The sequence below is a fragment of the Manacus vitellinus genome, unplaced genomic scaffold (assembly GCF_001715985.3).
Source record: "Manacus vitellinus isolate BGI_N305 unplaced genomic scaffold, ASM171598v3 scaffold_0_pilon, whole genome shotgun sequence".
Classification (NCBI taxonomy): Eukaryota; Metazoa; Chordata; class Aves; order Passeriformes; family Pipridae; genus Manacus; species Manacus vitellinus.
In genome coordinates, this window is record NW_021938789.1 from 46,971,916 (window position 1) to 46,985,655 (window position 13,740).

The 13,740-nt window shown below is 38.3% G+C and overlaps 1 protein-coding gene across 1 annotated transcript in view; it reads right to left on the reverse strand.

Moving 5' to 3' along the window:
- The window catches only part of LOC108639888 (PDZ and LIM domain protein 5-like), a 29,416-nt gene extending 17,770 nt beyond the window's left edge, over nucleotides 1–11,646 (reverse strand). The window contains exons 1-2 of the mRNA XM_018073600.3: nucleotides 11,607–11,646; nucleotides 9,466–9,729 (exon numbers count right to left, since the gene is read on the reverse strand). Coding sequence (XP_017929089.2) covers nucleotides 9,466–9,729; nucleotides 11,607–11,646 — 304 coding nt within the window. The remainder of the gene's footprint in view (nucleotides 1–9,465; nucleotides 9,730–11,606) is intronic.
- Between the last annotated feature and the right edge of the window lie 2,094 nt (nucleotides 11,647–13,740).

Consider the following 13,740-nt stretch of genomic DNA (forward strand, 5'->3'; position numbering starts at 1 on the left):
GAACGGCTTTGAAGACATGAACAAAAGTGGTGTTGATTAATAGCACTTTCCTCCTCTGTCATCACACATGGCTTTCCAATTTTCAGATCCCATTTCATGAGAATACAGCAATACACACTAAAACCAAATCTGTTTGAAGACTGCTTTTGCCATAAATCAAATTGCAGCATTGCTAATTTCTGTTTATCTACTGAATCCCAAAGCCCATTGAGACACATCAGCTAGCTTATTTGCACTGTGTTGTTAAAAAAAGTCTGTCTGCTTGCTTACAGTGGAAAAAAAAAGTACAAACATCACAATTGTTCCCTTTTCTTTGGTCTCATTACAGCTTTCATTAATGCTGTTTTTATGAATGATGCTTTTCTGAACACTACCTAACTTCAAAGTTACTGCCGGCCAGGAGAAGAATTTCTCTATGTAAACCTTCTCTACAAAGCAGTCATTTCTGAGTTATTTGAAACACTAAAAAAGGAGAGAAGGAGATAGTCCATCATGTTAAAACAAAAATTCTCTTTTAAGAAAATTGTAACATAAACCACACAAATCAGTATCATGCTAAGCAAAAGCTGTGACCTAAGCAAAACCAAGCTGGGCATTTAGTGTTGAGGATCAGCAAAGGCAAATGGACCCACTCCACTTCCACTGAAAGCAGTGCACTCAAGCTCAATGCCCAGACCTTCAGCAGATGTAGGACTCCTATGAGATCACAATGCCAACAGAGTAAGAGGAATAACAAATAAGCCCTAAGCCTTCAGATCATCCTGTATTTGCCAGAGTATTTCTGGGCACTGGACAAAACCTACGTTCTAAAAGGCTTTCTACTGCCATTTGTGAATTTCTGTCACTATCTGGTCAACTATGATGGGAACAATATCTAATGAATCACTGCAGATGCCATCAGCATCTGAGAACTAAGACAGAAGAAGTTGCCTTCTGCCCAAAAACGCTTGGAAAGCGAGGACTCAAGTTTCTTTCCATTTAGATTTTTCTTCCTAAAGACAAGTCTGCTTCCATTGTCTTCAGATCCATACTCTGTAAAATACCTTCATATCTATTTCACTGCATTTATTATACTGGATTCTTTATAAACCTTCTACAGTTGTTCTCTAGATTTATTTTTCTTTCACCATAGATCATTATTCCTCTCTCACTGCTTGATTTGTCTCAGTCTTTTATCTTCCTTGTTCCATTCTGAACACCAGCAGAAGGACATCTTTTATTGGCCACTTTTGTCTTTCCATAGGCCACAAACATCCCTTTAACACTTCAGTAATTTTACCAGAGATTCATTACTTTCACTGCAGTCCATAGAGCATGTTTTTGTTTGTGGTGGCATTTTTGTTTAGTTGGTTTGCTTTTGATTTTAAAGCCCCCTACTATTAACTCCCTACTTAAATATATATGAATTCTCAGTATTTTTTTCCAACAATACTCAACCTCTTGTAGCTAGAGAATTTCAAATATTAGGTCTGTTTTTTGTTTAGAATGAACACTGATTTTCCCCACCTATTTTTTATACTTAAACAGCAAGTTTACCAGTACTGGATGAGATGTTTTTACTGCAAACAGAGAGGAAGGAGACATTCTGTGAGTTCACGTATTCTCTTCCTCTACTTTCTCTTCCCTATTCCCTTGGAAATCTTTCAAATTGAAACACAACCATTTGATTTAAAAACATCAGGCCCAGAAAACTGGTGCAGGTGGTTTTTTTTCTTGCAATGAGAAGATTTTACCAGGGCACATTAGTAGTGCCGAGGTAGGTCCAAATCATTACACTCAACCTAAGTGAAGACCTCTCAACTCTTCGCAGTCTGAGCTCTCCTGTGGTTTGTGCTTTATACTTTGCTTTTTAAATTTTACATATGTGATCAGCAGCTTTGTTCTCAAAGAGTGCTAGGGAGATGTCCTCATATCCGAGATCTGTTGTGGTGCATGCACATTTTTAATTGTGAATAATAACTGCATGGGAATGGGAAAGGAAACCACTCCAGCTTCCTCACGACACAATTTCACCCCGTAATTTTCTGGTTGGCACCTTTGCTGCTTGAAACTGAACAAAGCACAGCAACTTCTGTGGGTGGTCTGAAGATTTAAAATTATAATAATAAATACAGTTAATAAATGAAAGAAATAATTTATAAGAATTATACACCCCAGCAGGAGCTATTCTGACCCGAGTGCCAGAGAGGTTTGGGTTCTCTGCAAGTCATGAAAAGATCTCTGTGGCCAGATTTTGGAGTTTTGCAGGCTTCACTTCATATTCACTCTCTTTAATTAAACATTCTAAAGCAGTGTTGATTTGCACTAGAGTATTGTCATTACTGTTTTTTTTTTTCTAAAACAGAAAACACACTGTACCTGACTATTAACTTTCTACTTTATTAGGTTAAGTTTAGCAAACCCACGGTGTTTGCTTTCACTAAACTCCTTGGTATGGCCAGTTTAATATTTAACAGTCTTTTAGGCAAGGTAAAGAATTGGCTTTTTAAAATTTTTTTTAAAAATCCCAGTGTGACTTTGCCCTCGATAGTCTAACAATAGGCTGTTCCATCGCTGAGCACATGGATAACTGCAAACACTGGTGAAAGGTTTGGAAGACAAAGGGAGAAAGGCGGATACGCAGTGGTGCCAAAGTCACTTTGACAGAGGTTCTCCGGTGCGTAGCAACAATACAACAGCCTGAACTGTTTAACGCTCACTTAAACATAACATCAGACTTCATGTAATATCTATAAATAACAATGCTACTTTAAGCAGTGGGAGTGTCAGAGCTTCATTTTAAAGTGTTCTAACTCAGTGATTTATACACTTCTATTAAACTACTGTATTATAAATGGAAAATATAGAGCTTCGTACGTCCAATTTTCTGACTTCTCTTAATATATCTGTGGTGTAGGAAATCTTCCTGTTCCTTCCTTCCAAACCAAACATATGGCTGGATGAAGCAACGTGTCTGAAAAGCTCGGTTGTCAGCTCATTGCAGTAGCTGTATATAACATCCCATCCACTCCCAGGCCTGCAGGAAATCACACATGTTCAATGGAGAATGCTACAGGACAAGTAAGAGGTGAGAAAAAAACAAAAACAAACCCCACAAAAAACCCTGGAACCTCTGTGTTCCATAGTTGTTCTTTTGTTTCTTATGGAGTCTTGGAAACACGGTCATAGCTAAACTGCTTTCACTGATTAAAGGCAGAACAGGAAGGATTAAATGATTAAACCATTATCATGTCTTTAAATGCCGGGTGAAAGCTGGTATGCACCCGTGGAAAATCAAAACAGGTGCCACCCCGGCCCAATTTCAACAACCCTTGCAAGTAGAGGGAATAGTTCCTGCGTTAGTAACCAGCCTTTCAACTGGAAAGGCTCTGGGTAAATGACTGTAAAGCATCTTAATTAAAATGAGTATGGTGGTTTTGGCTTGCTCAGCCTGTCTCCTTGTGATTTGTTACATCACATACCATCACAAATTTGGCACAACTGGCATTGCTTTTATTGAAAATGTGACTCAAGGAGAAAGAGAAAATGAAGACCTGTACAACAGTGTTTCATTTCTTTGGAGTGAGAGTTTAGAACCTCACTTGGTAGCATTCTGCAGATAAGATTTTGCCTCCCTTGCAGTTAGCTCCTACTCTGACCTTGACAGCTTGACTATGCCTCCAGAGAGCATGTCTGTCCAGTTTCATGTAGTTTACCTGCCAGTTTCATGAAGCTGATGTTCAACACTGAATACTGATAAGAATGCACTTACCAGAGGAATACCGACTTTTCATTTATTGAACAAATATTAGGCATAATTCTTGGATGTCATACACCTGTGCATCTGAACACATCACTCCTCTGAGCTGGTGCTAGCGAATGAAGAGGAACTAATCTGATGAGTCCATAGCAAGAGGCTAGTTGCTTTTTAACAAATCAAAGAAAACGAGCATCTAGTTTTGAAAGTCAGCAAATGTTCCCACTTGATGCATGTGAAATAACCACAGAGCCAAATAATCTCTTCATCTCTGTTTAAATGACTACATAAAGAAACATGCATCTGTCCGACTTGTGCAAACAATTCATTTAAGTGAGCAGCTTGGTGCAAGAGTAAATTAGCAAATTTAGTGAATTAGGGAATTTAGCAAAATCAAATCATAGGAAAATTGTCTGAGAAAATTTGTAACAGAAAGTTGAGTTCCTATTTAGCAGATCTTGTAGTGAGGTACACCAGGGCATAATGTCTCTAAAAAGTAGATGGCACACTTCTGCATCATTACTATGATCTGCCCCTTCTTAGAGATAGACGTTAAAGTTTTAGAAACATATTAATTTTTTTGCCATGTCTACAGGAGTTAAAATTTCATACTGACATCAAGGGTAACATTTGTAAATTACTCTGGTTTCACAATAGGTTTTGCTTGGCTAAGTGACTTCACATTACTTAACTTGTAAGAAGAAACTCTTGTGGTTTGCTGTCACATGATGCTACAATCATTTAGATTAGATGAAAAATTAATAACAGTCCATAGACCAGGATCAGGAAGCTTTTGTGTTTTGACCTGTCAATCATAACATTTTTATGGACAAGGCTTTCTGTTTTCATGAATGGTAACTACACCATGAAGAAGCAATCTTTAACAACCTTTTTTGGTAAAAAATACTGGACCTTCTTATATTTTGGGACCGGTTTCTAGCAGAGGCCTTACCAACAATATAAGGATTTGCCTTAATGACTAGTAATGTTACTCCAGTTTCTTTGCCATGTTCAGACCACAGTCCTCAATGGGCAAGTAGCTTTTTGAACTCCAGTAATTAGTCCTGCCTTTAAATTCCTGTACTACAAAGGGAACAAATTAGTATATGAGGGCTCTAAAAACAAAATTGCAGAACTTAATGAAGAAGGTGATGCTGACACAATAGTTTAGTTGCCTTTTCCGTGCAAAAGTATTCTCAAAGCTGATGGGCTTTGAGAATACTTACCTACTCAGAGTAGCCTGTAAGGTCAACAGAACTGATATAGAGGCTGGGGCAATTACAAACGAAACACAGAAAAGGAAAGGTGATGAGGACAGAGAGTGTTCAGTCCATCCCTTTATGGACCTTGAGCAAGAACTTACTGGCAGTACAAGCATTTTGTGATAGCACAATATATCTCAGTGCCTTCCTCCCTCTCCCCATCTTCATACCTGATGGCCAAACTCCACAGCTTGGTACAGTCTAGATTTTTTCCCCATTTCCTTTAGGGAAGTAAGTAGCAGAATAAATAGCAAGGAAGGAGACAAAGACTCAGAGTGTCAGTATATGTAGAGCAGGATGTCAAATCACACCTAAGAGCAGTCTTTTATTTTCTTCTGCTTTTAAAATTCTAATATTATTGGGGGAATGAGATATAAAAAATAAAAAAAAAAAATGCAGCAAGATAGCTAAAGATAACTCCAGAGGAGGTAAATGCAAGGCTACCAAATACACGAAAACAACTTCAAGGCAATAGCAGAATTTTTAAAACAAATATGCCTGGGGAGCAATTTTTCTGTGCTTGCAGTCAGCTTCCAAGTGTGTTCCCTCTGCTGAAGGGAGCATGTGCTTAACACATGTGCTGGCTCAGGATTAGGCAACTGACAGTTGTGGGTATTGCAGGATATGCTGACATTCCTTAGCAGCTCTACTGGAAGGGGATTATATATCTCAGTGATATCAGCCTGAGAGAGACCCCGGGAATAAGGAGACTGTCACATGTCAGTAAACGGTCACTTAAAATGTAAGCTTTGAACACTTCTATCGCAAACTCCCCATCCCATCCTCGTAACTCAACTGCGAAGCCTAGGAGGAACGAAGGGCATCAATTACAATGAAACCCTCCTTTCCAAGAAGGAAATCAGCCTTTCTGGCCACCAGCTGTAACAGCTCCCCATGGGACCCCTGCCATCCCACTGGACCCCAGCAAGCAAGCTGCCTACACAGCACCTGTACTGGAAGGCAGGATGCAGTGCTGGCAGTGCTGTGCCCGGCGCACAGTCTCTCTCGTCCCCACTGCCCCAGCAGTTCATCCTCCAACGACAGCATTTTGAAAATGTCAGGAAAGAGAAGGCAATTTCATGTGAGAAATGTAACACTGCAAGTCCTGACCTCTTCTGACCATCACAGATCCTGCTACACTTCTTTCCATGACAACAATTCGTCTCGTGGACTTAACTCCAACTTGTGTAGCTGTGTTTGCTGGGCAATTATACTTTCTTAAATTATCCCGGCAGTTTCAATTAGCCTCGGTGCTATTCACTTCCTTTCAAGATGCCGTGAGTGTTAAAGCATGCTGACAAGCAGCTGTTATGTTTCACCCAAAAAGTGACTGCATGGCAGTGGCGAGTGAAAGCCATTCCTGTGCAAGCAACGTATCCTTGCCCAGGACTAGAAAATGCTTTGGGGTTCCTTGGGGGTAGTGATCAATGTTACATAAGTGTAGAGTAATAGTTAGTTATCAAAGAGTAGAATAACTCACTGCAATGTAGCTAGGATGCTCTGGGTAATTTCTTTTTTGTAATTTAATATAATCTTGTAAAAACCTTCTGCTTTTGGTGGGTGAGTAGAGCTTCATAGCTCAAAAAAAATGAAGTGAGAACTATTATAAATTCTAGTCTGTACACTTAACACACAGCAACAGCCACAATTTTACTTATTTCAACAACAGAAAAAAATCAACAACACAGACAAGAGAGGTTGATAGCAAATGCATTATTTGGAAACCATTGTCCAGGCAGATACCACCCCTGCACTGTGTGCCTGCCCAACCTGCTCAACTCCTTGTGCACCCAGTGTGCCAGAGATCACGCTTGTTTTGTTCATTTGTCAAGCCAGGCTTTTATCCTGCTTATCCAGCTTCTTACTCAAGCCTTAAAATAATGCATGAAGCAGTCATCCCTCATTTCCTCTACCAAACCACTAGGAATCCTGTAATATCAAGAATTTGTTCCAAAGAAGAATAAAACCTCTCTTACTTTCATAGTAGCAAAAAAAAAAAAATAAAGCACCATGCTACTTTTAATAGAAAAAACAAACAAATAAACAAACAACAAAAAAGGGGTATTCTCCGATGGCCTATCCAAGAAAGGGAGATTCCAGCTAATAATCAAAAAGATGTCGTCTACCAAATGACATATCTGTGTAGTCAGACAACTTAATGAAATCACTGGTAATATTCATGCCACACAATCAATCAGCAGCTTACAGCTTCCCCAGACACCAACAAAATCCTGTGACACGCTTGCTTTGCTATGGAAACAACTTGATATTATATACAGTATTCATTAGAAGGGTGAGTGGTATCAGAGCTACAAAACTATACTCCCAATATACTTCTGCTACTAATAGCATATAATATACATTTACGTAAGATTATATCTTCCTTCTAATTATTTCATAAGGCAGACTTCGACTTCAAATCAAGGTGTTTTTTTGTCTAAAATTTTTTTCAATGTTTTCAATGCCTGTTTCTCCTACGGTTTTTATTTCTGGTTCCCCCAATATTTTCAGGGAGAGATAACAACTTTGTTTCTTCAAAAATTAAGCAGTGTATCTCAGGACCCTACAGCAAGACAGCATAAAGCTGAGATCCTCATGACCATTTCCTTCCACCAGCTTCTCTATCGATATGACTTTCCTAAACTTTCTGTAAGTTATTTTGGAACATAAAAATTCTCTGTCTGGCTTTCCCCCTCATTTACTTACTTGGTATCTCTAATGTGAAAAAACAGTTTTTCACATTATCCAAGAGCATGGACACAGATTTTCAAAGTAGTATGGAATCAAGCATAGTTTAATTAGACCCTTTAAATCTTTCTCTTTCTTGTGTACGTCTTAAAAAAAAAAAAGTCTGTTTCAAACAACTGACTACTATTAATACTACAGTATGCTAGCAGGATTTAGCAGTGAAACACCTACCAATATACTGAAAATGGGTGTAGTACTACCAAAACCCCAAGCTGATAAGTGATTTCTGTGCAGGTAAAATAATTCATCACTTGGTGAGACAAAGTTATGTCAAACACGGAGCACAGTCAGTGACTTAACAAAAATGCAGGACTATCATATTGCCACAAACATCTGTCTTACGCACACACACTACCAAAAATGCAACTTCAAAAAGAGTTGGGGCTCTTGTTGTTGTTTTCTTTGGGGTTTTTACCCCTATAACGATAGCTAACTCAAAGAAGTTAAACAATGCTAGAATTAAAGTGATCTAAATTTAAATATTAAATTAAAAAATTCTTTACCTTGCCCTTAAAAATAGACTTGCTATTTGACAGGGAAGTACAGCAATGACAGTACATTGCCATCTTGAGGCTGGCTAGCAGAACTGCATGTCCCAACCAAAATACATCTATTTTTTTACCAACCACAACAGTAATTTAGCCAGAAGTACCAAAGCCATTATAAAACACACAGCATTAACACCCTATGTTTTTGCTTTATTTTTATGCCAGGAGTTCTGTAGTTTCTTTTCAGGATTGGATATACTTTTAAAGGGGGAAAATCCTTAACAGTAGAACAAAAGCAAACAAACAGAGCTGTTTAGCATATTAGACCCTGTCGGAAAGAGAATCAGGACTATTCATCTCATATTAGCAAGAAAAATCTGAGGTTAAAGCTTAATTAGTAATAGAGATTTCCCAGATCCTTGGAAATTACTACTCAAGTTTAGTTCATCACCAAAGAGTGATTCAGACTAAAAGATTATCCCAAATTACTACTTCGTGTAACATTACAAAAACAGTTACACAGTTACACATTACACATCTTAATACAGATATGTTTATAACATAGGAGTGTTCATAAAGAAAACAGCACGCTTTCCAGACATAAGACTTTCTGGTGTTGGTTTAAAGGGGTAAGAATCACCAAGCTACATTCAAAAGTAGTACCTATGTAAATTGCCCTTGCAAGAACCTTTACACAAATCTCTGTAACACAAACTGATGCAATAATCTGGCACCCTGCTCAAATAAAACCTACAGACGTCAAATATGTAAACACTCTAATGTTTTAGTCTTTTTTCTTTTATCTTTTTTTTTTTAAATTAACTTCTACTTCTGAAAAGATTGCTTGGAAAACACGTCTGTTGATATTCCCAACCCTGAAACAGCATGGAATATGGTTGAATTTACAGTCACACAGGAAGCACCAAGTTGAAGCTGTGAAGTGCATATATATATAATTGATTGGTATAAATGCTTTTAATAGAGGTCAGAGACATCTGATTTTGCTTGTTTGTGAAACCAATTACATCTGTGAGGCTACTTACAAGGGCTATTGGTTTACTAAAATAGTTACATTGGTTTTTCTTATCCTCTTTGTAAGCAAACTGGCCTGTACTCAAAACCCACAAATGGCTATTTGAAGCCTGTTATTTTTACACCCAAGGTGAAGTATGTTTTCCTGAGCTATCCAGAGGTCTTTAAGCAAACAAGAAAAAGCCTCTTTGAAAGTTACCTGCTTGGTTTGGAGGCTGCCAGCCTTTGGCAGAACCCAGGGGTCCCACTGGCTTGAGGGCTGCAGCAGATGTGGTGCTGGCGGGAGCAGGTCTCGCATCCGCGTTGTCCTGGCAAGCAGGCACGCTCCTTGCTGGGGTGGCCGTAAAAGCAGCGGGCTGGGTGGCTTCCAGGGAATCACTGTTCAGAAATGAGGGAAAAATAAATAAAATGCCTCTTGCTAGAACAAGAGAATTTGTGAAATGGAGATGGGGAGAGATATTCCCTCACCCTGATGCAACAAAGCAGCACCCACTGCTCTGTCATCACCAACAAACTGTTTTTTAACAACTGGACACTTGACACTTGAGTAATGTCTGCCAGAAGTCAATATAGTCAACTAAATCCCTTCATGATTTCCATTTAAAATAAGTAAATGTCAACATGATACAGGTTAAAGTAGAACCCTTGCTGTAAATTTAGTACACTCACACACATTTTCAATACCTTTTTTTTTCCCCTTGGAAACTAGGCAAATACTCATATAGGCAGATTATACTTGTACATCTTAATAAAAATCATCAATCTAAAAGTGACTGAATTAAATGTAATATTGTTCTATAGGCCAGTGCTGCCCCAAACAATTAAATATTTCAAAAGAGTTGTAAGTTTCTTTATTCATCAAACAACATGCACAATATTTTATATTGTCTCTTTAGAGTAGTTTACAGCTGCTTTTATATTTTAAGGGCTAGCAGAACTCTTTTAGCTCTTTAAAAACACACATGATGAAAACTGAACTTAATCACAATTCATGTAGAGTGTAAGGAGCCACTAATTATGCTGCCAACAGGAAAATTTTTCATTTCTCACTTGCTTTTGGGAAGCTGAAAAAAAATATTTTCATTTTAAATATTCAAAGTAGAGGAGTAATTGCTAATGAAGGTCATTTGCAAACTAAAAAGACCACAAAACCAGGAAATTAACTCAACAATGTTGCAAAATACAGCCCAAACCATTCCAAATACATATTTTGCACAATTTGAAAACCCACCAGTTAACACACCAGAAGCCTTGTATTCTTTCCTCTATTGAAGGAAAAGAAATTTACAGCACACGTGCACCATGCGTATTTCACTGGGGTCATTCACAGAATCATAGATTGTGCCAAGTTCATAAAGTAAAAATCCATGACCTATTTTTACTTTACAAGTGCTGCACATGTACAATATGGCCTTGCCCCTACAACATGCAAGAACTTGAACACAACACGAAGCCAAAACACAAGTTCATAACCTTGATTTTTTTTGTCTCTAGATTTACAGGGTAAATAATTCATGTATTTCGAATCTTCTTATGGGCAAGGGATAAAATATATTATTCACAGTTTAGAGAATATCTCTGAATGCTCAGTTTAATGAGTAACAGCTATTGTGATTGTAGGCTTTTGGTACCAGAGGTATCTGTGTTGAACTTACACTGATGGATTTTCTATACAAAGTGTGCACAAGTCCAGTGAAGCACAAAGTGAGACCCTGCATTTTGTTATGTTCAGATGCTGAAAATTATTTAAAGACATTTGTATAGTGCAAATGGAGGCCCTGAAAGTACACATCGGTCTTCTTAAAGGCCTAGGATACAATTCTTTATTATGGCAGATTTTGAGGCAGTGGAGATACACTGCATAAAAGTGCTATTGCAGATTGAAAGAAAAAGGATAGGGAAACATTCTCTGATGTGAAGTATCAGCTCAGTAGTCAAAGATGACAAGGTAGTTTGGGATTGGCTTCCACTATGAAAAAAATTTGTCTGCAATTTCATAGTTACAGAAATGTCCTTCTGTACTGTTGAGTATATTTGACACATAACCCATCAAACCCATTCCAGGCCAGAGCTCCACTGCAACTTTAAGAATTCCTCATTAACACTGCTGGTGCTAAAAAAAGAAAGTTTCCTCCTTCTCCATCCAAGAGACTCATCACTGCTTGTCAGATCGCTTTTTCAGTCTAGCTCCTCTTTACTGCCTTTGTATTATTTATGATTTATGTGTTCCAGACAAATCATCTATCATAAAAAAGGAAATCCTGCTGAGTCAGCAGCTGTCTTGTACAGAAGAGGCTCCTTGACAAGCAAAAATAGATGTAAGACAGTCAAAAAGAGTACCCTGCAGGTAGAAGGTGGTGAGGAAGCAGACTGACCACATGTCCACAAGGTTGATTGTAATGCTGATTGGAAACTCACTATTGCTATTTTTCTGGTTTATTTCTAAGGCTTGTGAATGATGTGGTATGCTAGTTCATAGTATATTCTGAGTTGGAAGGGATCCACAAGGATCATTGAGTCCATCTCTTAAGTGAATGGCCCATATACGGATCTCCTGAAGCAACAGATTATTGGAGACACTTCATTTAGAAATTCAGTGAAATCCTAATGACCCCAAACTAAAAGACAACTATAAACCCAGGTATAAACTACCTGTGATTTTTTTTATCACCTCTGGCAGCTTATGTGCCAGGAGCATATTTTGACAAAAAGCTTCTCAAGGGAAAATCTTGAAGCCATTATTCTGACAGAGAGGATCATGCTGGCCTCAGGGCAAAACTTCTGATAGGTCTTGGACATCCTTTGTACCCTGTGTCTGGTTCTTTCAAGCAAGAGTTGAATAAACTCAGGCCGCCACCATATTTCTTGAATTACAGCCTCCAATCACAGTTGCCTGAGAGTGCACATGCAGTGTTCTCTGTAGAAAGATATATCCATCTTTGTCTTCCTTTCAAAGACATGCTGCTCCTTCAGCAGAGTCTCCCTCATGAGAGGTTCAACCTTTGAAATGCTCAACTTCAGATTCATGCTGCAAAATTAATTCCTCAACATTTTACTTTATGTTCTTCTACACTAAGAAACACTCAAATTCCAATTATTTTTATCCATCTTTATAAATATAGCGATGGATCTTTTCAGAAGCACACTTACCTTCTACAAAGTGGCTGTACAATACCCACAATTAGCTCCACTAATATTTTGTAACTCACTAGGATATTGTAAAATGATGACCCAAGTTTCACTATCTAGAAACTACATGATTTGAAGAGACAAAAATATGCACTGAAATTCAAGGACATTAACAGGTTATGGAAGAGAGCTCCCATCTGCTTTTCAGTGCCATTACTAGGAAACCGAGGGAAAAATGACAAACCTTATGTATTTACCAAGTTCCATGTGAGTACTTTCTCAGACTTTCCAGCTGACACTCATTGGTCAGGCTCAGGTCAAGAACATTTTGATATCAGAACACTTGTACTATTATTAATGACACACCTACCTTCTGTCTCTAGTATTAACATTTTAACTCTGTTTCATAACTCTGAACAACTCCTTCTCCAGTTGATGAATACTTACAGCAAATGTGAAAGTTTTCCATGATGAAAACTAATGCAACCAAGAGTCACATCCCTGCAAGATGGGAATGCTCTGCTGTCAAGCTTTGGGCAAGGAGTTTTAGCAGTGCAAGAATGAAGGAATGGTGAAACATGAGTCTGATAGACTCAGTCTTGCATCCTGAAAACCTATGAGAAGTCTGATTAACAAGCTATAGGAAGATTAGTCAAAATAATTCTGGAAGTGAGTTGCAAGGGAAACAGATTGCAAAAACAGTCCCAGAAAGATTCATGGCAAAGAAGCAAGCCAAAGATACCTCTCTATCTTTTACATATGCTAGCTTGCACATAACAGACACTGTTGTTCCATGGAGAACAATTCCTATCACACAGTGCAGCCTTTTTCTATCAGAGTGAGTACATATATGGAAAACACAACTTTCTGGGGAGCCAGTCTGAAGCCTGGGGACACACACAGGGTTCCAGTGCCAGTGCAAACTTTATCCTGAGTTCACAAAAGGCTCCCTAGACTTACTCTCTCCTGATCAACAAAAACATTGTGGAAACTGGCAAAAAAGGAAAAACTCTAGAAAAAGTAATAATTCCTCCTCCTGTGTGGGAGGACGTGGGTCGAGATCACCCATGAAATAAGCACCAGTTTTTCAGAGACCAGGTTGAACACATTTCAGAATATTTTAAGAAATTTGCACTGGAAAATCCTTCTGAATGTCTTTAGAGGTTTTGATGCTCTGCCTCTCCATCCCCCCACTCTTTTTTTCTTGAAAAAGAGAAAAAAGGAAAGAGAAAAAAAAAAACAGAAAAGAAAAACTCATGATCTGTGGCTATAGATGCCTAAACCTACCTCCATCCTTCTATTGAAACTCCTATATAATGCCACCCAGAATTTCTTCAACAAACTT